The sequence below is a fragment of the Diadema antillarum genome, unplaced genomic scaffold (assembly GCF_040938485.1).
Source record: "Diadema antillarum isolate AM-2024a unplaced genomic scaffold, OU_Dant_1.0 seq00000407_RagTag, whole genome shotgun sequence".
Lineage (NCBI taxonomy): Eukaryota > Metazoa > Echinodermata > Echinoidea > Diadematoida > Diadematidae > Diadema > Diadema antillarum.
In genome coordinates, this window is record NW_027271395.1 from 1,285,776 (window position 1) to 1,313,769 (window position 27,994).

At 39.0% G+C, this 27,994-nt stretch overlaps 1 protein-coding gene across 1 annotated transcript; it reads left to right on the plus strand.

The window, feature by feature from the left end:
• The first annotated feature begins 362 nt into the window (after positions 1-362).
• LOC139732268 (uncharacterized) lies at positions 363-27,994 on the plus strand. Its single transcript, XM_071643141.1, has 13 exons — positions 363-423; positions 5,755-5,914; positions 8,077-8,183; positions 9,493-9,614; positions 10,974-11,047; positions 12,053-12,141; positions 13,114-13,252; positions 13,838-14,075; positions 18,722-18,726; positions 18,940-19,067; positions 22,045-22,161; positions 23,563-23,640; positions 27,893-27,994. Exons 2-13 carry the CDS (start codon positions 5,821-5,823, stop codon positions 27,977-27,979), a joined length of 1,278 nt encoding a protein of 425 aa, XP_071499242.1. The 5' UTR covers positions 363-423; positions 5,755-5,820; the 3' UTR covers positions 27,980-27,994.

Consider the following 27,994-nt stretch of genomic DNA (forward strand, 5'->3'; position numbering starts at 1 on the left):
AAATGAACAATTTAAGACGGTAGCTTAACATCTTGTTAAAATATATCATAATTATGCGAATTTTCGATTAGCATTTAAAATTTTTTTTAGTCTTTATGATTTTTAAAATTCCAATTTTTGTGTCAATGTATTTTTATATAAATAAATAAAATCCAAAATTTCAAGATGATTCTACTGGCAAAGAGATTACTAATGGAAAGAGATACTAGACCTCTAGTACATAGGAAAATGCACTGCACTACGCACCTGTAGTACGTGTATGGATTGGTCCTGTACACTGTCCTGTGCTTTCTATCTAGTAAATCTACATTATACATACAACAACACGCACGGCACTCGAGATCTGCATTCTGGATGTTGTTTTGATGTTGTATAATTGTAGGCCTACACAAAATCCATTTAGGAGCTGTATGTGTGAAATTGGTAAGTTGATCATTAATTTCACATTTTCACGCACGTTTACATCTCCGAAAATTTTTACAATTCTTTAAAACTAAAAGCTTAGTTTTCTTGGGCAATTTATTTGGCGTTTATATTCTCAGTTTGTAATAAGCAAAATCAGCTCAGCTGCCTCAGTGACAGTGATTTATTGTCAAGCCAAGGCAAGGCCAAGGCCAGCAGAAGGGCAAGGCTTAACCTTTCACTTTGAGTCAGCGGCAATGCATGCTAACGTGTTACTGCAAGTCTGCAGCAAAAAAGATTTAACAGCATGGTTTGTTTTGATCCTACTATTACAGAGCAACCAAGTCTCACGCATTCTGCGTGAGACTCAAGAATTTAGGGGCCATCTCACGATCTCATTCTCACGCATGACACCCATTTTTCTCACGCATAGGGCAAATTGCCGAAGTCTGCAACTTGGGCCTAATGAGCATAGCTCAAAAAAAGATTAAAGTGATAGTTGCAATTGAAGGTACAGTCAAACTCGGATACCTCGAATTCGTCGGGACTGAAGAAAATGGTTCGAGGTACGCGAATTTCGAGGTACGCGTACGTCGAATTTTCTTCGACTTATCCGAAGTTTATCGTTGTTCAACATGGTATCTGTTGTAGTGCCTATTGATTGTTTGCATGCTTATCGATTGGAATTGAATCGACTTTTATATGAATGAATTGAATGATAATCGGAATTGAAATTAAAATTTCAGAAATAAAGATTTTGGTGGCCCGATCGCGCCACCGCCAAAAAATTCGGATGTTTGCCTTTACTAACTTTTGAAAATGAATAGCGGTAACAATCGGCTACGTAAGATGCTAAAAAATGTCAGATGTTTGCTTTTAATTTTAAAAATGAATAACGGTAATATTCGACTCTGTATGATACTAAAATAAATGTCGGATGTTTGCTAATACTTTTGGAAATGAATAACGATAAGACTCAGCTCCGTATGGTGCTAAAACTAATGTCAGATATTTTATTTTGCGTTCGAAAATGAACAAGGATAACATTCGGCTCCGGAAGACGCTGGAATAAATGTCTAATATTTGCTTTGACGTTCGGAAATGAAAAACTAATATTCAACTCCGTACGATGGTTTGATAAATGTCGGGTGTTTCCTTATACTTTCGAAAGGAAATAGCAATAACATTCGGCTCTGGAAGATGCTAAAATAACTTTCTGATGTTTGCTTTTAAATTTTGAAATGAATAAAAGTAACATTCAACTGCGTTCAATGGTAAAATTAATGTTTGATGTTTGCTTTGACGTTCGTAAATGAGTAACAATAATATTGAACTTCTAACGATGATAAAATAAATGCTGGATGTTTGTTTTTACATTTGAAAGTAAATTGCAATAACATTTAGCTCCGGAAGATGCTAAAATAAATGTCGAATGTTTGCTTTGATGTTCTGAAATGAATAACTATACAGTGTAATATCAAACTCCGTACGATGATGAAATAAATGCCGTATGTTTGCTTTTACGTTAGGAAGTAAATGGTAATAACATTCAGCTCCGGAAGTTATTAAAATACATGTCGAATGATTGCTTTTACGTTTGGCATGTTTGGAAGTGAATGGCGGTAACATTCTGCCCCATACGATGTTAAAAAATATTGGATATTTGCTATTACATTTCGAAATGAATAACGGTAATTCAGCTATGTTTGATGGTAAAATAAATGTCTGATGTTTGCCTTGACGTTCAAAAAATGAAAAACAGTAACATTCGGCTCCGTACAATGATAAAATAATTGTCAGATGATTCATTTCACTATCGGAAGTGGACAGCAGTACCTTCGGCTCCGGATGCGATAATGAAATAAATGTCGGATGTTTGAAATGAATAACCGTAATATTCTGCTCCGGACGATGCAAAATAAATAACAGATTGTTGCTTTTACATTTGGAAATGATTAACGGTATTAATCCACTCAGTTAGATGCTAAAACAAATAGCGGATGTTTGCTTTCACATTTGGAAATGGATAAGGATATAAAAATGAATTCAGCTCCGCCAAGATGCTAAAATGAATGTCGGTTGTTTGCTTTTACATTTAAAAATGATTAACGGTTATATTCGGCTCCGTAAGGTGCTAACATACTAATATATGTTGGATGATTGCTTTTACAATAAGGACTGAATAACGGTAACTTTCGGATGCTGACAAATGTCAGCAAATGTTCCCACTTTCTCATTTCAAACGTAAGTTTTAACCTCCTAGTATAAGCATCAACTTTTATAATAATCTCTACGCCTATGCAAAATTTGCTAAATCTAAAAGCACAGAATAAGATGATTGAGTTTTTTTTTTCATTTCTTTAAGACATGGGCATCTGCATCTCTTCAATAATGCTTAATATTAATGTTTCTAGGTTTAGTAGGACCAATTTAGTTTTTCTAATGTTTTTCCCGTTTTGGGTTTTTTTTTGCGTCAGCAGATTTTACTTTTGACCACCAAAAAATAAAAATCAATGACATTGGTGACCCGATAAAGTCAGTGTGGAGCCCTGTCTATTCCATTCTTTATTATGCTCGGCCTATACTTCCAGATCATTATACGACACTACGTCATGTATTTTCATAATCGCATTGCTGGAAAGAAAAATCCAGTGCTTGCGTTCTCGGGGAAGAATAAATGAAACAAACTTCGTGAAAGGCCGAAAAAAGGTTAGAATATAGGCACTACGCAGGAGATTGATGTTAGAACAGTGGACCGTGATTAATGCCAAAGATATAACTGTCAACACCTAAGCAGGTGCGCCACGACGGTTAAGAAATCTATGCGCACTGTATTACTACTCGTTATCGCGATCAAAAATCAGAACACAGTGGTTAAAGAAAAGAGCGTAGTTGTACATTGTAAGTACTCCATTAATTGGCACGGGTGCTATGTGCATATCGTGTACGTGTGTAGTAGGTAGGTGTTGGGGGTTTTTCTTGTCAGCTGTGTAGACCTACCGGGTATTTCTTTGGGCGCGCGATTGTTAAGAATATTTACAGTTGAGTGTGAAAAGATTTGTGACATGTCTCCGCTGTCCACGCGCGCTTAATCGGAGATTCTGAGTGACGTTGCAATTCGATTCGAGCCACATGCTGGGAAAAACAATAAGTTAATTAAGATCGGGACAGTAGATTTCATTTCGAGGTAACCGAACTTCGAGTTATTTTCTTGGAGCTACACGAATTTTAATACACGTAAACTCCATAGGAACAATCGGGACTTTCATTTTGCACCCGAGGTAAGTGATATTCGGTTTATCCGACGTCGAGGTATCCGAGGTTGACTGTATATTTCCCTTTTGTCTTTCAAAATAACTAAAAAATAATCACTGAAGTGTGCACCTGTTTGCACCATTATTTAACCTGTTAAAAGCTAAAAATTGAAAAAGCTCCCTACCGTGGGAGGCCACAGGGGGAAAAAACCCTCCCACACCCTCGCTCGCGCGCACATTCGCGCGCCGAGATGCAGAGTCATGAAAATCTCACTCATAAAATTTTTTTGAACTTGGCATCCCTGCTATTATAGACTGAAACTAGATACCTACTGCATGCTCACTAACTAAACTATATGGTAGCTCTAAATAAAACTACATATCGACCACCCTCTCTGAAACCGACCGCGTAGTTTTGGCGCACAGAACGCTTAATGCACTGGCCACTGCACTGCGCGCAGAGCACATAAAAAATGAAATGTATTGGCTTTGTCCGTTGATGAGGATGTGTGGGAAAACGCGAAAATTCACTGTTCCTTAATGGTTTTAATCAAGGACAAAATTTCGAATGAATATTTTAACCAAATCGCAATGTCGGGCCTAATGTCAATGCATTTTCTAAAAAGTTTCGTACAACACGTTGTTCAATACAACTCGGTTTGTGTGCATTGTGAATGCAAGAGCAGCGGTCGATCTTAATAAGGAGCGGCACTGCGGGGATCTGAAACGAGGCCACGCAAGTTCGACGGCGATATTTTTGCACTGAAACTTCGTATTGAAAAGGGAACAACATCATTTGATAGTGCTGGATTTTCTCAATAACATAGGTCAAGTTTTTACATGAATTTCAGTGTTAAATATTCTTATCAAGCAAATAAAGATTAGGCGGTCGATGTGTATCAGTACGTGTAGTAGGTCCAACCTTAATACCTACTGCATGCTCATTAACTTCGACCAGCCCCAACGCGTAGCGTAATGGGGCTGCGCACTGTAGCATTCAGGATCATGACAGGGGTAGTATCACAGATAAATATCGACTTAAAATCGAAAAAATGCTTCAATTCGAAGGCTTACAGGTGAACGTGAAGTGTTGACAACAGGTAACATGCAACACTTGGTTCTGCCCTTTCTGTTCGAATTGATGACTTAATGTGACTCGGTCGAGAGGGAGAGCTACACTGAACTGACGGCCAGCGCTTGTGCACAAATTTCAAATCCATTGACCGGATAAGATGTCGTTCTCCCAGGTTTCTCTCGACTGAGTCACAGTAAATCATCAATTCGAACAGAAAGTGACCATTGGCAGAATCAAACGTTGCACGTTGCCTGTTAACAACACTTCAACTTCACCTGAAAGTCTTCAAATTGAAGAAATTTTTCGATTTTAAGTTGATATTCATCCACGATACTACATGTACCCCTGTCATGATCCTGAATGCTACAGTGCACAGCCCCATTATGCTACACGTTGGGGCTGGTCGCGTTGGGGCTGGTCGCAATTACATTGTACATGCTCACTTACATCCGATGTATACAAGTATTTTGGCAGTGCACACTCAATCAGCTGTTACAATTTACAAGCATTAGCAAGCTATTAGTCATTTTACTGAGTTGTAAACAACTTCTAGATTTCTAGCCTACTTCATGTAGAAGTGTATAGACTGTTATTGAGAGAGCATCATTGGATATTTTGGCTTTTGAGCAAGTTCTACATGTAGCTAAGCAGTAATGCTTTACTGTTGATCTTCAAGGTTTTGCAAAGTGTGTATGAGTAGGCCTACTGTTAAAAAAAATTATAGACCACTGAGCACTGTAAGATGTTAGAATTGGATCTCTCATGTCTTTGAAGATGTGTGTATTTTTTTTTTTAAATCCTGTGTAAACACTTACATAGAAGGGGGTTTGCTCCTCGGAAACTTTCCAAAATTGCAATTTATACCAAATGATTAGTAAATTACAAATGTGAGGGCAATGGCAATAAAACAATACCTTACTCTCATGTATTTCATCATAAAAACCACAGTAAACCTGTAACTGCTCCACCCCCTGTCTGTAATAATTTAAAGTCTGTTCTATGTTTCTTTTTGACCATCTTCAGGTAGCCTTTAAGCAAGGTGTGTGAACAAAAGTGGATGTCCTGGCCACCCCAGCTAGCAAAGCCACCATGCCTGCCCTCTTGGAAAGGCCCAAACTCACGAAAGCTATGGCTTTAGCCTTGAGGGTGCACATTGTTAAGGAGAGGGAGAGGAAGAGACAAGGTTTGTGGCATTCCTTTCACTCCCTGTCATTTTTTCGATTTTCCTAAAATTTGTGACATTTGCACTTTCCCAATGCATTCAGGCAATTCAATTCAGATCTACACGTTCTTTGTCATGCATAAAAACACAATTGTTGCACTGGACAAGAATAATTTCAGCAACAATTTTTTTTCCATAATTTGTATTTGATTAAAGGGTTGTAGCTAGAAATAAGGTCCTTATTTTGCCAATATGATCTGTGACTTCCTGGCTCATTTACTGCAGCATATTAAAATGATTGTCAATACAGGGGCTCATCTCATTTGTTGAGGGATTGCAATGTATAATATGCTCAACATTATTATTGAAACTAAATTGAAACTTTTTTTATTGTTTGAAAAATTACCCTGATACATTATTATTCATTTGTGCATTTTCAATTGCAAATAAAGGCAAATATACACAATGCACTTTTGTACTGTATTGCTGAAAAGCATGATATGAATGATGATCAGCTAAATCGTATATAGGCCTCTATCTCTTTTTTTCATTAGAGTTAAGGATACTGTCAAATTCACAGTTGAGATGTCAATGTGCACACATCTCTGGTCCTGATGAGATTTTGTACACTATTAGGCGGAAAAAAGGATTTGTTAACTGTGGAATAGCCTAATTTAAAAGAAAAAAAAAGAAGAAAAAAGAAAATCTGTGGGTCGAAATAGGTACAGCAGGTGCTACTATTGATAATTATTTCCATTGATGTGACGTGATATCATTTTTAGCTCACCTGAGCCGAAGGCTCAAGTGAGCTATTGCGATCGCTCTTCGTCCGGCGTGTGTCGTCTGTCGTGCGTCGTCCGGCGTGCGTCGTCCGTCGTGCGTTGTGCGTCGTGCGTAAACTTTTTACATTTTCATCTTCTTCTTGAGAACCCCGTGACCGATTTTCACCAAACTTGGCAGGTAGCATCCCTAGGGGGATAGGATCTCAATTTGTTCAAGTGGGCACCATACCCCACCTGGGGGGCCCCCAGAGGGGCCCCAAACCCCCCAAAATTAAGGAATCTTAAAAAATCTTCTTCTCTAGAACCAGAAGTGATAGAGCTAAGGTGATACTATGAATTAGTACATTGATGACTGTAGTTTCAAGTTTGTTCATGGCAGAATCAGGGGTGCCCCCCTTGGGGCCCAGGGGAGGAGGGTGGGGAGGGGTCCTAATGGGGCCCAAATTGTACATTTTCATCTTTTTCTTGAAAATGCCATTATGAATTTTCACCAAAGTTGGCAGGTAGCATCCCTAGGGGGAAAGAATCTCATTCCCATCAAATGGGCACCATGCCCCACCTGGGGGGCCCCAGGGGGCCTAAATTTGGACCTAAATTGTAAATTTTTATCTTTTTCTTGAAAACCCTATCACAAATTTTCACCAAACTTGCCAGGTAGCATCCCTAGGGGGATAGAATCTCAATGCCATCAAATGGGCACCATGCCCCACCTGGGGGCCCAGGGATCCCCCCCCCCCCCCCCCCCCACCCCTCCTGTAAGGAATCTTTACAGATTTTCTCTGGAACCAGAAGTTATTGAGCTAAGTTGATACAATGAGTCAGTATATTGATAACTGTTGTTTCAAGTTTGTTCATGGGAAAATAAGGGGTGCCCTACCCCCCCCCCCCAACCCACCCCCTTTGGACCCAAGGAAGCGGGATAGGATGGGGGGGGGGGGTCCAAATGCAGGCCTAAATTTTCATCTTCTTGCTGAAAACAACATAATGGATTTTCACCAAAACTTGGCAAGTAGCATTCCCATGGGGATAAGATTTCAAAGTGTTTGAATGGGCACCATGCTTTCCTTGGGGGCCCCAGGGGGTTCAAACCTCCTAAATTTATGAATATTCAATAATATTTTTCTCTAGTTCTAATCAAAAGTGATAGGGCTTTAAGTCTTTTTTTCCCCAAGCTGCATAATCCAACATTCTATAAAGTACAGCGTACTTGGTAGGTATTTTTTTACCAGTGTGATGGAATATGTAAATGGACACCATGCCCCCACTCTCAAAGCTACCCCCACCATAAGTTTCCAATGTTCTCAGGTAAGAGTCTGCAAGAATGCATAGAAGGTGAACTTGCGATACTCGGGTGAGTGCGTGACCCCCGGGTCTCTTGTTCTATTTGATTTTGCCTTGTAGAAGAGGAAGAAGCGGACAAGGCTATTGAGAGGAAGAGACAGGAGCAGGAGAGGTTAAGAAAGAAGCATGAGGCCGAGACACTTTCACTGGAGGAAACAAAGGAACAGGTGAGCACTTGCTGGCTTTTCCTTTCTCTGATGAGACAACTTTTAGTACAAACAAATAAAATAAAACAAATGTTGTGAATGTTACTTCAAGTGGCACCATGAGGAGAAAGTTGTTACAGGCTCTGTTAAACAGTGTTTCTGATCAATAACAATGCTGAGCTGCATGGTCTCTGCATGCTACCAATATCTCTGGTACTGTGTAAAGATGGGTTCCACTTATGACATGTGCTCCTGTGACAATTGTCCCCATGATATATCTGCACACTAAGCCAAACATAAAACAGTCTACCCAATATATAAGCCTAACCCCTAGTCCTAATCCTCACATCAAACTAAATCTAAAACCCTATCACAATCTCAACCCTAACCCTAACCCTTAGTCTTTGAAGAAAATCAAACCAGAGGAATTGTCCTTTAGCAAATGTGTCACCATTAAAATGAGCTGTACTGAAAATTCAAATTTGAAAATTACCATTTAATGCTTTTTACATAAGCAGAACAAAACACATGAAATTGAAAAGTAAACACACTAAGTGACCAACTGTGCCCCATAGATACACAATTTCCCCCATATTACTATGATAAACCATTTCCAAAATTCTCTACTCTCATGGTATTTAGTTATTCACAGATATCTGCTTGTAATTGTGAAAGAGGTTTTTGTGCACTTGGGTGTTTGTTTGTTTGTTTGTTTGTTTGTTTGTTTGGTTGGTTGGTTGGTTGGTTGGTTGGTTGTTGGTTTTTTTTTCATCCATGTGAACATTGTTGTACAGCTCAGTCAGCTAAGATAGAAAATAGTTTAAAATGTGAGCAACCACACCCACTATTTCAAACAATTTCCTTTTGGTCTCTGTATGGAATAGCACAGGATTTTTTGATGAAATAAAAAAAGAACATTTTTTCAAAGGGGTAAATACAACTGATGTTCATAGAGAAGTCATTTGAATAGAAACCCAATTCTTTCCACTCGCAACTATGTGCTATCCTAACAGCATAGATTGTAGTTTACTTGCTATTACAATCAACTTTCCTTTTAGAGAGTTTCATGGCATGCTTTAATGTCATATTGTAGAAATGCTGAAAATATTTGAATGCATCATATTTGCATTAGTTACAAATGGCACATGCACATGGAGTTAATTAAATGGGCTTGAACATATTTTCCTGTGATTTCATATGGAGATGAAAAACAAGAGTTAGGGAGAGCCTGGTGTACTCACTTAAATAGTTTTGTAGTAATGTAGTAATGAAGTTTAGACACCATGGCTTTTAGCTAATGTTATCTGAATGTATGTGATTGTTTGTGTAGATCAAAAATATGGAGGAAAAGCTGAAGTCCTTACAGCAGGAGAAGCATGAACTCTTCCTCCAACTCAAGAAGGTTCTCAATGAGGACGAGGTCAGACGTAGACAGGAGGAAAGCAAGAAGAAGTAAGTTTTCCTTTCCCACCCAAGGACACGCAATGAAGCAAATTTTCCTGTAGCCAGCCAGAGATTCTTGTAGATAGATTGTCTCTTTATTGTGTCACCAAGGATGTGACAGTGGATAAGGGTCATGTTTTTGATTTACAAAGACATTCGCAACTATTGCAATTTGCAATGAGTGTACTTTGAAAGGTATTGAGTAAATTCATGGCAGATCAATAGTTTGTACCCAGCTCCTGTCAGAGTAATTGTGATCATTGGAAATTTGATTTTTGTTTAACTTTATTTCATTTGTAACTACTTAAATCTCTTCATGAAATGAAGGCCGTTGGACTTCATGGATCTCTAGACTGGAAATATTGAGTGTGAGCATCTGAGAAGATGTTTATCCCAAAAAGTCCCTATTGATTCCGGTGTTTGAAGAAAACAAAACAGAACAAAAAATGGGCACTTGTTGGTGTTGGGATAATAATGATGGCAGAGCCATTTGTGAGAGCAGTGGCTATCTCAAAGAGACTTCACTATATGAAAATGAGGCCAGATTTTTGCCTCAGACTTTTGCTATATACATACACAATAGGCTGAACAGCTTAGTATGGGCACATATTAAAACATGTACCTTGCCGATTAGAATAGTAGGAGTCGTAGAAACGACTTTCTTTATTGGAGATATTCCAAATTTCGAGAGTGATGGAGGTTCAGGAGTTATTTGTTTGTTTGTAGTTTGCTTTTTCTTTTCAACCAAAATATCAGCTAAAGCTTCTGAGCCTGTAGATGTCACATGCTGTATCATTGCTCCAGTAGCCTTGTTACATTGTTCTTTCAATTCCTTTGTACAAAAGGAATAAGATTTCACACAATGATGGTGTTTTGATACATGGTTTATCAATGACGCATCCAGAGAGAGTTTTAAATTTCATATGCCATCCATCAAAACTGTTTTCCTCAATATAAAAGGTTTTTGAAGTGGCAGGCAGAGCACTGATGTTCTCCCATCATGTGCATAAATCCATCCATTAGACTTTTTGTAAGAAAAGTGTTTGAAGTTTTGCTGAGGTTTTTATATCAAGTAATCTTTTATTTGGTTGTGTTTTTGGTTCATGATCATCAATATATGAACAGCAGTTAGTTTTAACTTTGTGCAGGGAGGTGGAGGTTCCACCTCCCTGCTTTATGCATGTCTCAGGGCTGCACACTAACCCCTTTGTTCTACTGGTCCAACCTGTCTGTCGGACCAGTAAGTACCCAGTTTTTCCATTTTTTTACTTGTCCGACAGTGATTTTTACTGGTCAGGGACCGTCGGACCAGTGCCAGTGTTCAATGTTGTATATGTATGTCCTCTTTATTTTGATTTCCTCATCTAGTGAAATTCTTGCTGCAAGAAGCCAGCCCTACTATCCTGCCTTGCCGTTGTCTGGACCTCACATGTTAGTCCAAAGTAAGTACCAGGCAAATCAAGCCTCATTACAGAGCTTGTCACTTTATAGGCCAGCGTAATGGACAGCCGGTGATTATGTCATTACGAAGCTCTGTCACATTTTGGAAATTTTTCCGCAACCCAAACAAACAGTGTGTCCACCCAAAATCTTGAGTAGCATTCCTGTTTGCGAAGTCAGCCATTACTCCTGTCACATGCACTCACTTCTTTGACATTTTAGAAAGAATTGCAACACTTTTTGCGAGTACAGTCATATGAGTAGTAGGCATGCTCATGGATATTGGAGTAGAGCACCTTTTTCCTTCACAGTAAAACATACCACAATTCTTAGGCCTAATGGAGAAAAGAAAGAGGACGAGGAGGAGGAAGAAGATGAAGATGGAGTATTTCATGAGAGATCATAGGAACAGGCTCCCTCCTCCACTGGAAATAGTTGTAATGATCTTTTGATTCATGTTCAAAGTTTGTCATGCATTGTTTAAACAACCACTATCAGAAGCAGCTCATCGTTATAACTGCCCATTAAAAATAAGTAAAGATGTGTTTGTTGCAGAGTGTATACTTTGTTTGTATAAAACTGACTTGAACTTTTCATAATCCCATGTTCAAATATCAGATATTTCCTGAAGTTGTCAGTGATGAATACATACCAAATTGGATCATGTTTTTACTGGCAGTGGGATATTTCAAAGATCAAGTGCAGGCATGATACATTTCCTATGCCTGAATAAAATGTTGGCTTAAAGAAAGTGTAGGTTTCTATCATCTCTCTGAGCATTGTTAAAGGTCCTGTTTACCTTTGGGAGCAGCGATTTAAAATTTTTTCAAGATATCACATTTGATGCATATACTTCAGTTGTATCACAAAACACTAATGCTGGGTTTTTATTTCATCAGCAAATGGTAAATTATGACTTTAAAGTGGAGGAGATAACAGTATAATTTTTTTTGATGTAATTTATGATTACAAATACAACCAATGTTTCTGCATGTGTCTTCTTATAGGTGGTAGTCTAGCCAGACCTACACTGCTTGGAGATGGAGCCAAGGGTCACTACTACAGAACACAAACGCCACCATCACAAACAGTCCAGGTGAGATGCTCACTCCCCCACCCCACCCCCACCCCCCCCCCCCCCTTTCTCCTTCTGTGTCTTTGGGAAAAGACCTGGGCCCCATTTCACGAAAAGTTGAGAATCAAGCTTCCTGATTGGCTGTTGCTTTGGGAAGTTGCCATTCCAGCAAGAGTTGCCATCCTATCAACTTTAATGAAATGGGGCCCCGATGATGATGCTGCTGTCAGTGATGATGATGACTGTACTGATAGCTGTGATGATAAAACCCATCATAGAGACAAAAAATGGGAGATAGTATGACTGCAGTAAAAGCTACAGTGATTCTGATTAGAGTGGAAAAGCTGACAATTTCAATGACTAATACAAGGAAGTATCTGGTGACGCTGTTGGTATCATTACATAAACTTGTAAAATGTATATTTATGCCAACAGATTCAGGTGATTGTTGCATGATACCAGTTATGTATAAACATTGTTAGTTAACTCAGTGGGGTTGGGGGTGCTCAACCATTAACTTTACCCTCAGTTTTGTATGATTTATAGACGTTGACAAGGTACAATTCCAGCTCTATTTTACTGTAATACTGTCTAATTTTTCCCAAATTTGGACTTCCTGACAATTTTGCAAGTGGTAGGATTCGCGATCGTGAAGTAGTGTTAATTGTCATGCACCTTGTTCATGTACTGTGTATTGCATACCAGCACACGAATACGTTAACCCGTTGAGGACGAGTCCCGAGTATAGTCGGGCAGGTGTCTATGGGAAATGCGTGTTGTAGCAAAATCAGTCCATCCTCAACGGGGTAATGTCCCTTTCACGTCAGTATCAGATCTCAAGAGCTTACATTTTCGCATGTTCTTCCAAATCAATTTTTGCAAATAGAACCTGACTCGCAAAATTGCAAAATATAAACCCCACGAAATATGTGGCATATACCATATTCATAACTGTGCTGTACTGACAGAGTTAATTTTGTTTGACCCCCACAGGGTGTGAAGCGGTCCCGCAGCCCCTCTCCTCCTGTGGTGGACCTGTACCCCAAGCATCACATCCAGGGCAGCCACTACACCCAGGGGGCCTTTGCCCAGAACCAGGTCACACACACCCACAGTCCCTACAGGCAGCAGGGTAAATGCACCATCCACTCTCTGCATATCTTGAAGAGCACCCCCTATAGTTCATCTTCTTGTAATGAAACAGCACTGTGCAGTTAAATGGCTCGCTGACATACCTTCAATTTGTACACAAAGTAGTGAAAAAAAAATTGTCTGTTTGTACTTCAAAGAACAAACAAGAAAGTTGATGCACAAGTCATTTGTGCAATATGCCTCATTTGTATGTCACAAACATGTCTTTGTTTCTGTACACTTATTGATACTTAACTGATATGATTATGTTTGAGATAGCTGCTTTTATTTGTTGTTTTTTTTTCCTTTGTACTTTTAATTTGTTCTTTGATGTAGTATGGTGACTAAAAGTGAAACTCCTTGCCATGTTAATTAATAGAGTAGATTGTAATCATTTGGGGTTAATCAAGCAAACACTTAAAGTTTTAAGAGATTAAACAATAAAGCGAATTTGTCTTCAGCGCTTGATGAGAATCTGTACATTCATGTTCCCATCGTTATGATCAACATGTTGAAGAATTTCACTATAGTTCATCGCTATTTCATTGATAATGATTGGACAATCTATGGTGATACCCCACTGCAGGCCATATAGCTTACACCACAGCTCAGGCACCATCCTCAGCCTTCATCAACCAATCAGCAGCCGGCTACCCGCCCACCCAGCAGCCTGTCCACGCCAACTACGCCTCCAGCAGCCAGTCGAACCCCAACAAATACCAGGCGCGGGAGTCCGCATTCAGTTCCTATGGCAACCACTTTGCTGCCACGCCCAAGGAAATGAATGAACAGTTGTATCAGAGACAACAACAACAACAGAGTGAGTTGCCATTTCTGTGTTTCCAATAGTCTTTATTATCACTCTTGTTGTGATGATAATGATTATCATTTCATTCTTATTTTACTATTATGTTTATTACCTCCGCCAAGGAAGGAGGTTGTGTTTTTCATCGGCATTTGTTTGTTTGTTTGTTTGTCTGTTTGTCTGTGTCAGAAATAACTCCAAAAGTTCTTCATGGATTTGATTGAAACTTGCAGGAAAAGTCGATAATGAGACAAGGAACAGATTGTCAAATTTTGCCCCATTTTTCTCTCTCTTTTTTCTTTCTATAAAACAACAACAACAACAACAAATTTTGGTAGTGATCTGGGAACTTCTATGGATTTTTGAAGGATTTTTGATCTTTTGGCAGATAGGGTGAATGAACTTGGGAGTTCAAGCAGCCCATATTTGAGGTTTGCATATATGCGCTTTAAAGTGCGTGCTCTGCTGGGGCAAGGCACTGCGTAGCTGAAAGCTGATGACATTGAAAAAAGGCTTCTATATTGGGAAATTGGGCAATTTTCAGCATGCGTGTATAATGGGTGGAAATGAGCTGCTTGGCAGAGGTCTGCTCTCTACAAGTGCTTTTCTAGTTATCAGTATTATCATCATGATCACCATCATCACCATTATTATCATCACTATTGTTGTTTTATCATCATTAAATGTGATAATGAATCCTTGAACAGGTTAATATACATGATGTCATTTTTTTACTGCTTTTCCCCCACTTTGCAACAAGAGGAAGGCACACTACGGGAACATTTATACCATTTATGTGCCCTTGCACTTTTAGCTTTATACTTGCCAAGCTTTTCCATCAGCATTCAGTAATCCATCCCAAACTTGACCTAGTTATCATGAAGCAAGCCCACTCAGGTGTAATAATGTGCCTCAGCCCAACAGGATGGCCATGGTGACACAATATAGTGATTAGGGGATTAGGGAGATTAGGTAATCTCTATTAATTGACACGCAGTTCCCAGGCATCTGTGCCAATCAGCAGACCAAGCACATCAAGGATTAAAAAGTATTGTACTGTTTTGTTCATATTTGCTGATTCTCATTCACCCCATCGCAATTGTGTGCTGAATACTGATGATGATGATGATGATGATGATGATGATGATGATGATGATGATGATGATGATGATGATGATGATGATGATGGTGATGGTGATGATGGTAATGATGGTGATGGTGATGATGATGGTGATGGTGATGGTGATGGTGATGGTGATGGTGATGGTGATGATGATGATAACGAAATCAATGATAGTGATTGTAATTATTGGGGTATTTGATAGAAGTTATTGTAGTAATGACAAATAATCATGATGATAATGACAACAGTGATAAAGATAAACAATGGCCAAAAATGGCATAATCTCATATGCATTTCTAATCACTTAGACTAATGATGTATCAATTTTTGTGATTCTGTAAGAGAACTGGTGGAGTTTAGAAATTTTGCTAATTCATAACAAGAGTTTACGGAGAGTCTGTTCAAATACAACAATAGTACCGTCAAGTTCAGGATGGAATGTAGAGACATTGGAGTCAATGCGGTATCTTCCAGTGTTTTCATGCCGGCTAGACGACAACCGCAATAAAACGTTGGCTCAGGCAGAGGGCAGACTTCCCACTGTCACCTATCACAGTGCTTCTGAGATCTGACATGTCCTCATAGATTCAATTCATGGTACATCTTGTCCCCGATTGGAGTGGGTTTATATTTGGCATCAATGTCACCTTTGAACTCTGTTTAGCACTCTTGCATCGGTCAAATTGGTAATCAAAAGTAGTTTTTATCTGAATGTGGTTGTGAAGCTACAGCTTAGTACGATAATGCGTCTCTCATGCAAAGTGTAATGAACCGTCAGTTTGTGTTGGTCAGTTTTACTGGCCTAGATACTTGCATTTATACAACCCATATCCCGCCACGTTTGACCCTTGGTCAAAATACCAATGCAATGCACCCAAAGTGCATTCTGTTGTATTGTATGGACATGAACTTTATGGCCTTCAGCTGGTAGTGAGTAAGAGTTGATACGTGTGGTTTGAGGTTGGTACGCACTCGCTTTGTTTGTATACTGAACCATCATGCTACAACTGTATGTCAGATGGGGGTACTCTATTAGGATTTCACTTCTAGGGGGATTTTCCCGAATAGACTTGACATGAAATGACAAGTTCACCCAAAAATATGTGGATTGAGTGAATGCAGCAATATTAGTAGAACACATCAGTGTAAGTATGAGAAAATTTGGACGATCCTTTCAAAATTTATGAGTCTTGGAGTTTTGGCGCTGCCATTGCTGGATGTGACGACTACCCTTACTAGTCCATGGGCCAAGACCCGAAAAATGGGTTGTTGGTACCATATGAGGTGGCACAACCTTTTTGGTGTCAGTTTGTTTGTCGGGCATAGATATGATTATCAAGCTATGATAGCATTTCCAAATGAGTAGCTTAGTCATAATATATGAATTTTTAACCAATTTGGCCTCGTTTTTATATCCCTATACTTCTGAATCGAAACTAAACTGCTATACAAAGAAGAGCACTGCCTTCTGTATGTCCACAGGTGTTCTGTTGTAAACGCGGTGCGCTTAGTCTTTATTCAAGGCAGCGAAGGGAATATCCAAAGGGTTATGATGTCCACAGCTGTCACGCGGTGCACTTAGTCTTTATCTAGACCAATGTACCGTTATCATATCAAAAGTTCCTCATAAAAGGGATTACTGTTTTTATACTACCCTATCAACAAATACATCAGTTTTAAACAAAAATCACTCTGTTCATTTACAATATCATTCATTATAATGTATCGTAGTGTGCCGGTACATTGTTTTTGTATTATCTTATATTGTTGGAGGGAAATAAAGCGACATTGGCGTGGTATCAGCGTTTCACCGAAGCGTTTTCGCCGGAAAATGATAAATAATTGAAAGATACGGTAGTTATTGTTGTTATTTTTAGATAAAAGGATATACACTGTATCATACGCTTTGGATATTCCCTTCGCCGTCTAGAATAAAGACTAAGCGCTGTGGACATCATAACCTTTGGATATTCCCTTCGCTGCCTTGAATAAAGACTAAGCGCACCGCGTTTACAACAGAACACCTGTGAACATACCATAGAGCTGCATTTTACAGCTCTATGGAACATACAGAAGACAGCGCACTTCTTTGCATAGCGGTTAGTTTCGATTCAGAAGTATAGGGATATAACAACGAGACCAAATTGGTTAAAAATTCATTTACTATGACTAAGCTACTCATTTGGAAATGCTATCATGGCTTGATAAGCATATCTATGCCCGACAAACAAAATGACACCAAACAGGTTTTGCCACCTCGGATGGTACCAATATCTGGCCTGGCCCATGGACTATACAACATTATGTGTTGTCAAGTGTGAACAACGTTATAAAGAAAATAGAAAGAAAATTCAACATATTTTCAGTTTTCTACATATTGAAAGAGCAACTTGACTTTATACTTCTTTCAGAAAGCAAGGGAATAGCGTTAGTGTTACCCTTGATATATGTCAATAACAGGTCAAAGGAATGTGTAAACATGAAAATAAAATTTTATGATTTTTTTTTTTTAATATTTTCCTTTCGTTTTGCATTCATGACATCATGAACTGTAATGGGCTTCTCATCCAGTGATGGCTGCGACAAAACTTTAAAAATGTGTGACTTTTCAATGGATTGTCCAATTTTCATCAAACTTTAACTGATGTGTTCTGCTAATATTGCTGCATTCATTCAATCCACATGTACATTTGGTGTGTCATCAGATCTTATCAACTGAACTATATCATATTCACACTTTACACCCTCCAAATCGTGCAGATTTTGCAAATCTAAACACTGTTGGAAAAAACAAATACGATTTAAGAATCAAGACTATCCGATGTAAAAGTTTGAACAGAACCACAAAATGCCAAATATGAAAACTGATAGAATTCTTCTCAATAATACACCGAGATCATGTGCCATATCTTCTGTGTAGAAACTTTCTATGTAGGAACACAGATGAAACTAATATAATTAAAGTCACAGCCTGTCCAAAATGTGGCTGTCTATCTGCTTACCACTTATATCAGCATCAAGCAAATAAACCTAACAGTGTGGTTATTCGATGTAGGGTGTGGTTATAAAAGTGAATGCACTTTTTTTTTTGGGGGGGGGGGGGTGGGGTTAACTTTCAGGGTAGGTAATAAATTATGCTCCCATTTCCTGCTATTCTAAAGAAGGAAGACAAAAAGATTGTTTCAAAGGCAGCTCATTGGCAGTGTCTACACAAACCATGGCAGATGGCACACCAGCATTTTGTCAAACCAAAAGTTTTTTGAAATTTACAAATATTATTTAGCCACCTGATGTAAGTGTAAATGCAAAACATTCCCTTCAGAAACACAAGTTGACTACTATTCCACCTGTGCTCTTCACTTAGATGGCATGCATTCACTTTTTCTGTTTTGATCTCTTGTTGTTGTGATTTTTTTTTTTTTTTTTGGGGGGGGGGTGCTTAGGGCCATGGATTTCTTTGCCATTTGTAGGATCTATACTGAGCTAAGCTGCCCTGGCCATTTGCTAAAGGGTAAATATTGCGTTTTTGTGCATTTGCCCAGCAAGGGTCAGTGTCTAAAAGTAAAATGTCAGATCTCATCCTGTAATAAAAGTGTCACAATTTGAAGTTCTGTATACACTGGGTTCAGAAGCCTACGTATTTTGCACAAGCCTGTATATTCAAGCCAAGTCATCTTATGATATGCCCAGGTGCTTACAGTTTCTATTTTATGACAGTAGCAGTACCATTATAAAGTATTATGTCTTTTCTGTTTTGTAGGATATATACAAGGAGCTGCACCCTCCAGCCTGCACTCAACCCCCCACCATGCAGTGGAACAGTCCAGGAAGCCGGGTAGCGAAGGTGATGAGCAAGGCTACTACCAGGCTAAACTCCAGGGCCAGCAGGTAGGTCAAAGTCATTACCACGGGAGGGATGGGAAGCCAGGGATTTTGATGTTTAGATGCACTTGAGTACTGGTGGTTTCTGTGTTGTAAACAATTAAATCACTCTTTGCTTCCATTTTTCCCCCATTGTCCTATATTCCTGGTTTACCTCAATCACATTTACTTTTTCTGAAGCGTGCTTAGTGTTTTCTCCTGATTTTTTTTCCATACCAGCCAAACACACACATATACAAATAATAATTCACTAATCTTAGCTTTAAAAGTCATTGTATTCTGCGGCCCTGTTATATGTATATCATGTACATCATCACACATTTTCTTTTCCCCTTTAATACATAAATGGATATCCTGTCTAGAAAAAGTTATTGCTTTATATGTTCGTAGCTTCACAGGATTTCAAGCAAAGATATCAATATGAAACAAGAGTATGTGAGAGAGTGTTATGACATGATTTTTCTATACACTTCGTGTACGAACCACAGGAAGGTGCTGCCAAAGCTGAGCGGTTGACGAGGGAAGCAAAAAAAAGGGGAAAAAAATCCTCAAAAAACAGTACCAGATTCAAGTGGATGTGTGGGGGAGGGTTGTGGGAAATTTTTCGGCAGAATTTTGTCTATTTATTGACTGCATTGTGACTTGGTACGTGGGATCAGCCGTAAACAGGAAAGCAGGAAACCAATAAAGATAACACCAACAAAAGTGTGGTCAGACTGAAGAGGAAGTAACTTTTCTGTCTTTTTTAAGGGTTTTTTTTTGTTTGTATTCATTGGAAGCTTGATTTGTTAATTGTGTTTGGTCGTTGTGTAACTTGGTGTCTTCATTAGGAGATGCCTGGATTGTGTCGTATGAGAAAAAAAACCAGAAAAAAGAAAAGGTGCCATCATTGATCGAAGTGAATGAAACTAAATTGATTATCTCTGCAACTTTCATTAGTTGCTGCAGAGCTGTCCTTCTTTGGAAACGTATGGGGGGGAAGCAAAATACAATGAATGCAGAACATCTTGCATGTATCAGGTCTTCACAGACACCCCGCACTTTGGCAGACAAACTTTCAAAGCTATTTTTTGATTGTCTACATAGGAAATGACATCACTGTCATTTTTGTTGTCTTTTTATGGGTATGATGTGTGAAATGCAGTTTCTGCCATTGTTTGTTAAGCTGCTCTATGCATTGATATGCAGTCACTGCTGTGTAAAATCAAAACAATCATCACCTTTTTTGTGTGCCACATTATTCTGAGACAGCTTTCCAAAGCCATGCCATTTTATATGAAGCACTTATGCTTGAAATGCAGTCCAACAAAGTTGTGGAGAAAATTGCAACTATTTCTGTTATGCAAATAGTAATTAGTATGACTGAGCCAAGGCTAATTAAAAAAAAAAAGAAAAAGAAAAATCCTAGTCATGATGACACATACTTTCATGCATAGGTTAAGGAGACATGACTTTTTTATAACACAGTCAAAAAAGAAAAAAAAAATCATAATTTACCCTAAAAATGGAACACCACTGTTCAGTCACCACCCACTGCAAGCTGTATTGTGATGGAGTGGTTTGCCCATGTCAGGTTCAATGTACTGTGGCATACATGTATTTCGATTTATCAACCAGTTTGTGGGCGGTTGCACATTACTTGCAAAGTTGGCCAGCAAAGTCCGGCATGCAAACATGGCACACAAGGAGTTAAAGGACAAGTCCACCTTCATATACATGTGAATTGAGTGAATGCAGCAATATTAGTAGAACACATCAGTGAAAGCTTGGGGAAAATCGGACAATCCGTTCAAAAGTTATGAATTTTTAAAGTATCTGCATAGTCACTGCTGGATGAGAAGACTACTACAGTGTATGATGTCATATGCGTACAACCATATAAAGAAAATAAAAAGAGAATTTCACAAAACTTTACTTTTTGAATAAAGTGCACATTTCTTCGACTTGTTACTGACATATGTTAAGGGTAATATTATTCCTCCTGCCTTCTGAAAGAGAGAAGTCATGTGTTCTTTTGTTATTCGAGAAAAGTGAAAATATGTTGAATTTTCTTTTTTCTTTCTTTATATCGTTGTACTCATGTGACATCACAAGCTATAGTAGTCTTCTCATCCAGCCTTGAGTGAGCAGAAACTTCAAAAATTCATAACTTTTGAACGGATTGTCCGATTTTCCTCAAACTCTCAATGATGTGTTCTACTAATATTGCTGAATTCACTCAACCCACATGTCTATGAAGATGAACTTGTCCTTTAAAGACTCGTTAGTGTGGGGAAAGAATGGTGGCCTGATTGAAGAGATCGTCACTCGCTGCCCATCGAGGTACATGTACATTTGAAAGCTACAAATAGCACATGCCTGCTAGAATAGAATTGCCTGTTGGCGAATGTGTGCATCGAAACGTACACTCATCAGTAATGTTGTACTCAAGTCAAGATTCTTCATCTGTGTGTCTACTTACATAGAGATCCTTAGCAAAGCTATGTAAAACAATTCTTTACAGGGATTTTCAAATGATATCCAAGTCGCGCCAGCCTTCCCAAGGCATGGTTTCCCCACACAACTGAGTATTTACGATAACATACAAAAGTTTCAGTGCAATTTTATATCATGATAATTTTTTCATCCATAGATAGAATGATTCTTTTTTCTATTCAGATGAAAATTTCACTGTTCTGTCATACTTTAAGACTATTCATGAAAGTCTGCTTTTTGCATGAAGAAGAATTTCCTACTGAAAAAATGTATGTTTAAGAAAATTAATCATTCAGTGTATTTTAGTCTCACTTCAATCATAATACCATTATATTGTCATAATTACGTTAATTGTATATCATACCATTGTCTTGTTTTGGGGTATGTTATGTGCCAATGGTACATATGCATAAGATGGACAGTTTGATTTGATGTCGTGAGTTCTCAATGAAGTGCTATGATGATATTAAGACTGATCCGTGAGACCATGCTGTGCCCCCTAATGCAGCACCTGCGGCAGCTGAACTCCGCCCACTCCCAGGCCCTTCACCACCAGACGGCCCACCAGCCTCTGCTCACCCAAAGCCAGGTGCAGCCTCACCTTCAGCAACAAGCCCAGGCCAAGGTAGGATGGACAACATACTAAACGTAATGACACTCCATGCTCCAATTCAAATATTGAAAAGTGGAGTAAAATCAGACTAGCAGAATGATGATATTAAAATCAATGATCCTTGTATGGAGTTGTTTTTATTGCAGTTTATTGACAATTTGCCCTTCAACAACATGAATACACTCCAATTCTCGGTATCACCAATATCTAGGTGCCAATGGCAGAGCAGCATTTTAGATGCATTATGCGATGGGCATAGCTCAGGGGACAAACTCCCCCCAGTTTTGGCTGCATGTGCACTCAGGTCATGTTATGTCTTTATCCAGGGGTATTTTTGTTGCAGAATTCTTCGCTTTCAATCATGTCACCAGCACATTGAAGCCTTCAGTAGTGAACGATGACTCTAGGTGACTGCAAATCAGTAAAATTTAGAATCTTTCAACTCTTTTAAAGCTGTATCATAACCAAGAAAAAAAAACGAGTAACAACGGAAAAGCAGACAAATAACTCCATTGGTTCATATGGGAACTGTGACATGCACGAGACAACCAGAAGTGAGCAATCACATCGAGGAATCCCACAGTGCATCTGTGACAGGGCTCTTGAACGTGCGCAGAAGTTTTCAGCGCATTGGCGATACCAAGAATTATTCACTGTTTGTTTTTGGGTTGTTGTTTTTGGGGTAACTGCCATGATAAAAATCATGGGATTCGAATCCATGACCTCTTGATTGCTAAGCAGGCGTCCTGTCCACTAGACCACTGAGCTTCCGCCTCTTAGCAAATGATGGTTCTGATCCTATATAGCAGCAGTAGGTACTGCATATATTATTCAAATCAATGACTCTTGTGCAGATTTTTTTTTGTTTTTTCTTATTGCAACTTATTGACAAATTGGTTTTTATCATCCTAAATACTATTGCACACCGATTATTATGACAGTGCCTGCTGCCACTTTTCATTAAAAGCGGCTGGCAAGTGCAGGAAAGTGGTCTTTAACCCGTTGAGGACGAGTCCCGAGTATACTCGGGCAGGTGTCTATGGGAAATTCGTGTTGTAGCAAAATCAGTCCATCCTCAACAGGTTAAAACATGCACTGGACACAAGGTTTCCAGCAATAGTCTGCAAGCCTGTGTCAAAAGAAGCCTTCACTGCCCGCTGCCATCTGTTCCTCGTTTGATTTTCTGTTTCCTAAAATCCCATTGACCAGAATCAGTTCTTGACAAGCTGTAATATCATCAGATATACCATCTGACTCCACCCTTTCTGTTTTCCATATTTCCCCTAAGTTTTTGAGACCACTGATTTGCTGGCTTATACTATATTTCAAACAGAAATATTATGATGCATGTTTAAAGGTGTTTGGATGGTCATTGATGTCTATGTCATGGTTGTGTTTCGCTTTCACAAACAGCCAAGCATGGCATCCTCCTATGGCAGAAGGAAGCCGGAATCCCCCTTATATCAGAAGAAACCAGCCCAGCAGCACGGGGTGAGTTTACTTGACTATTTGAGGCCCATCATCATCACACTACCATGAAAATGTTGCCAACATTTTGGCGGAGAAGTGTGCAAAGTAAAGCAAAACAAAACAAAACAAACTAAACCAAATAGAAAAAAAAAAAGATGTTCAAAGATTTACATTTCAATATTTCAACTACCTATTCTCCAAGTTTTAGAGTCTAAGGGTGGTTTAAATTAGAAAAGTTACATCCTTTTGAAGCATGCTGCAATAGTGTCTTAAATTGACCTATTGTGTTTGCACACCTCGTTCCCACACACCGCATCTAAGCCTCACTGCACACCCATTCTTAGAAATGTTTCTGTCTCGTAGTTGGTTGTCTCACTATTTCTGTGGTAGGCTTCTGGAAATAAGATGGGGCCAATTGTAGGTTGGAAAGCTTTGGGTCTGGACTGTTCATATGCATTCAAAACTGGAAAGTCAATGCTAGGTTACTTTTTCGGAGATTTTGTGGTGACAGGTTATGCACACTTGAGGCAATAGATTGGCTAGGAAATTGTTGAGGTTACTAGACATTTAAGTATGGATGTTGTGATTCAAGTGAGTAGTGTTATCACATATGCACCTCTTCCACAACAGTTGTTGATATTTTGTGAGGGGAACATCATTGAACATTCATTATGTATGTGAACTCTTGAGAAAATTTGTTTAGAATATTTGAAAGTGGTTTGCATAACATTTCTAGCTGTGATATCAAAGGCCTCTTGTCTGTGTCCTGTGTGCTCTATTTGTCAACACATGGTCAGATTTGGAGAGTAGGTATATTATATATATATATGTATATTTTTTTTGGGGGGGGGGGGGAGGGTAGTATTTTTGCCACTGGTTGGTAGTACATTCTTACATCTTTTTATAGATTCATTAACTCATCTGTGTAGTTCACTTTGTAGTTGGGATATTTGGTGTGGCAAAGGTTACATTCCAACTGTCTGTTTCTATGTGCTTCTTTGTTTCGGGATTGCCTTTTGTTTTGTTTTGTTTTGTTTTTACTTTTTCCTGTCTTCCTTGTTTCTCTTCCTGTCTATTGTTATAAAAACCCATTCTTCCGTCTCTCTTTTTGTATCTTTCTATGTTTCTCTATCTCTCATCCTCATCTCTCTTGTTATCTGTCCATCCGTCTATCTGCATTTCTGGCTATTTATCTGTTCCCCAACCACGGCCCTCCCATTTTGCTGCATCATTATCTGTCTAACCGTCTTCCTGTGTCTAATCAGCCGTTGTGTTCGTCCTATCTCTGATATCGATTTAAACGGTCAGCCGTGGGGGGTTACAAAATTGTAGCATTGATTGAGTAATGCTCAGAGAGATCCCTGGTCTCAGGAAAACACCCATACTGCCAAGGCGAGCACTGGGCTTTTTATAGTCGAAGGACATTTAGTCTGGCGTTAACCGCAAGTAGAATTCGCCGGAGCAGCCTGTCAAATGTTAGTCACCTTTACTCTCTATGACAGATGTGACAAGTTTGCAGTCGATACAGACAAATACTTGTATGTAGTCCGTGATATCCATTGTGTCATTCTTACAAAGACATATTTGTCTTGTTTATAATGAAAGATCAAACGAAAGGAAGTCATTTAAATTTACCTGCAAGAACAGGTTCTGCAATGTCTCTTAAGTATGTGGTTCTATTTCAGTAGAAATGGTTCCTTCCACACTGTGGATGACCCCTATAGTTCCAGTGTCTATTTTCCACCTGTCAACCTTTGCTGTTAAACCTTCCATTGTTAGTGAGTTAAAAAAATAATGTACAGCTCTGACGATTACTATTGATGGTTAAACCAACAACTGACTCACCATAGAAAAGTAACCATTTGCCATCACACCTGCAACCTTTACCCACCCTCCCCCCCCCAAAGAAATCCAAATTTACAGTCAATACTAAAACAATTTGGCTGACCATCTATTACTGTTGTATTGAGGTTAGCCACTATACTTGACTATGTGCTATTTATGCATTGTAAGGAGAAAACTTCTGCATCGCTTGCATTTATCAATCTTAACCCTAACTACACATGTAGGCCGGGCTATTTAGGGAGATCATAGAGCCGGGGGGGCCTCCCAGGCCCCCCCTCCAGATCTCGGCCGTCGACAGCGCGATCGCGACGAAAATAGGCACACACATTGCCTATGACATAATCTACGGTACCACAAAGTTATATTTTTTAAAAAATATCATTTATGCTAAATTATGCTAATTTATGCATTATAATGATGCATGAAATCAGACAATTTGGTATAAATCACTAAATAAAGCTCAAAATGGGCACATTTTTTGTGTAAATATTCTTTTTAGTGTCCTGAGCAAATATAAGTGAAAAAAATTGCGGCATCAGAAAAAATTTCTTAAGTATTCTATTGTTGTTTGAATTTCTTATGTATTTATTTGTTTTTTCGACTTTGTTTTTCATTGTCTCCTGATGAAACTTGTCCGCGACATTGTTCCGAACAAGAAAATATGCTATTAATTAGTTTTAATCAATAAAACCCCCAAATAATCATGCTTTTATGAAATTTGCCTGTAAGCACAGTTTGCATTAAAATTGTACACAAATTCACGTTTTTGAGCAATTTTTGGTCTGACATGCACGTGCATATTTATGCGCAACTTCGGAACTGCCCGCCCGGGCATCACAAATTTGGTGTCAAAAGATGCGGGAGACTCAAAAGAAAAAAGTCATGAAACATCGCATGAAACATAGCTTTTCGCGTTAGCGATACATCGCGCGGAACGTCGAGGGGGGGGCCTTGGAGCCCCCCCCCCCCCCCCCCCCCCCCCCCCCCGGCCCAGTTAGGGTTAACAGACATTGGGTGTGAAAACAGATACATTAGTATGTGACAGTGAGGAGGCCACAAAAAAAAAAAAAAAAAGAAAGCAGGAAGGAAAGAATAGACTTGTGTTAGAGATGATAGAGTATTGCAAACTGAATTAAAAGTTTGAAGGTTGAGTTGCTCATAGACCCTGGCCGTGGAATGCGCATTTCATCTATCCAACAGACATGCATGGGAACCAAAGTTCCACTTTAAAGCAGGAAACCGAGCAGTGTGGCATTCACACGCAGAGGATGCATTCTTAACCAGTCAGGAGTCTGACTTTGGAGAGATGAGACTTCTAACTTCCCTTTCATTCGATAATAACATAATGAGTACGGCTGATTTTTTTTGGGTGTCAAGTGTTTGTGACCTTGCGTGGTTAACTCTATTTCCTACTCAGTTTCTAGTGCACAAATTCTTTCATGCTGCTTGTAACTGCTAGTATGGAGACTTGGCAGGTACATAGCAAAAGCATTGCAATATTGCAAAGCGGTACTGCCGATCAAGTTTGAAATGTTCGAGACTTTGAATGTTCGTTGGACAATGTCAATTCAATTCTCCTACAAGAAAAACTTGAATGATGTGCACAAGCTTGTATGATCTACTGTTTTGAATCTTTTCTTCAATAGATACAATATTTGCCATAAATCCCCCATTGTTTCCTAAGCAAGACTTCACTTGATTATGAGAAATGTAACTAATGAAATACTTTATCTCATTTGGTATTGTAAAAATATGGAGGGCCCTTATGGGGAAAAACATGCGATGGGAAGATGGTGGTATAATGGAAAAGACTCACTCGACTCTTAAAAGAGAGAGTGTGAATTCAAATCCTACATGGTGCAAACATCCTTGCCCAAGATGTTTTTAAATCCACAATGTTTCCCTCTTAGACCCTTGTATGATAATAAGGTTTCTTGGAAATGCTGATGTGGTAATAAAGTCAGGGTCTTCTGGCAGAGCGGTTCTAACACTAAAGAGACTACCCTGGGTCATGAGACCACACTATTATTATTTTACTCTTTTTGTTATAAGTAGTGGTAGTAATAGTAGAAGAAGTAGTAGTAGTAGTAGTAGTAGTAGTAGTAGTAATAGTAGTAATGGTAGTAGTAGTGGCAATGGTCATGGTAGTGGTAGTATCATCATTGTTTATATTATTGTCATTATTACATTTATCACTTAACTTAGATCTGGCAAAGCAGTGCTGACACTGAAAGAGCTACACCAGTTTTGTAATATTTTATTGCTTTTGTTTTTCTTGTTTTATTCCACCTATCCTTAGTACCATCATCGTCATCATCACTCTTTATAACAGTCATTATTATTTTTCAGAACAGCTTTTACATAAGTTTTGGTGCTACTTATCGCTTTCTCTTCATTTTCCCTTTCCCACGCCTCCTGTGGCTGTCAGTCGAACTACTCACCAGGCCAAGGGAGGGGACGGGCTGGCTACACCCCTACTCAGGGACAGCACCCGAGTTCGAGCAGGTACTTTTAGGGGGACACCGATGGG

Bases quoted from the DNA above. Each gene is read 5' to 3' on its own strand.
- LOC139732268 (XM_071643141.1), top strand. From the start codon at position 5,821: ATGCCTGCCCTCTTGGAAAGGCCCAAACTCACGAAAGCTATGGCTTTA. The intron at 5,915-8,076 runs GTTTGTGGCATT...TTTGCCTTGTAG, and splicing joins GAGGGAGAGGAAGAGACAAG to AAGAGGAAGAAGCGGACAAG. The intron at 9,615-10,973 runs GTAAGTTTTCCT...TTCCTCATCTAG, and splicing joins CAGGAGGAAAGCAAGAAGAA to TGAAATTCTTGCTGCAAGAA.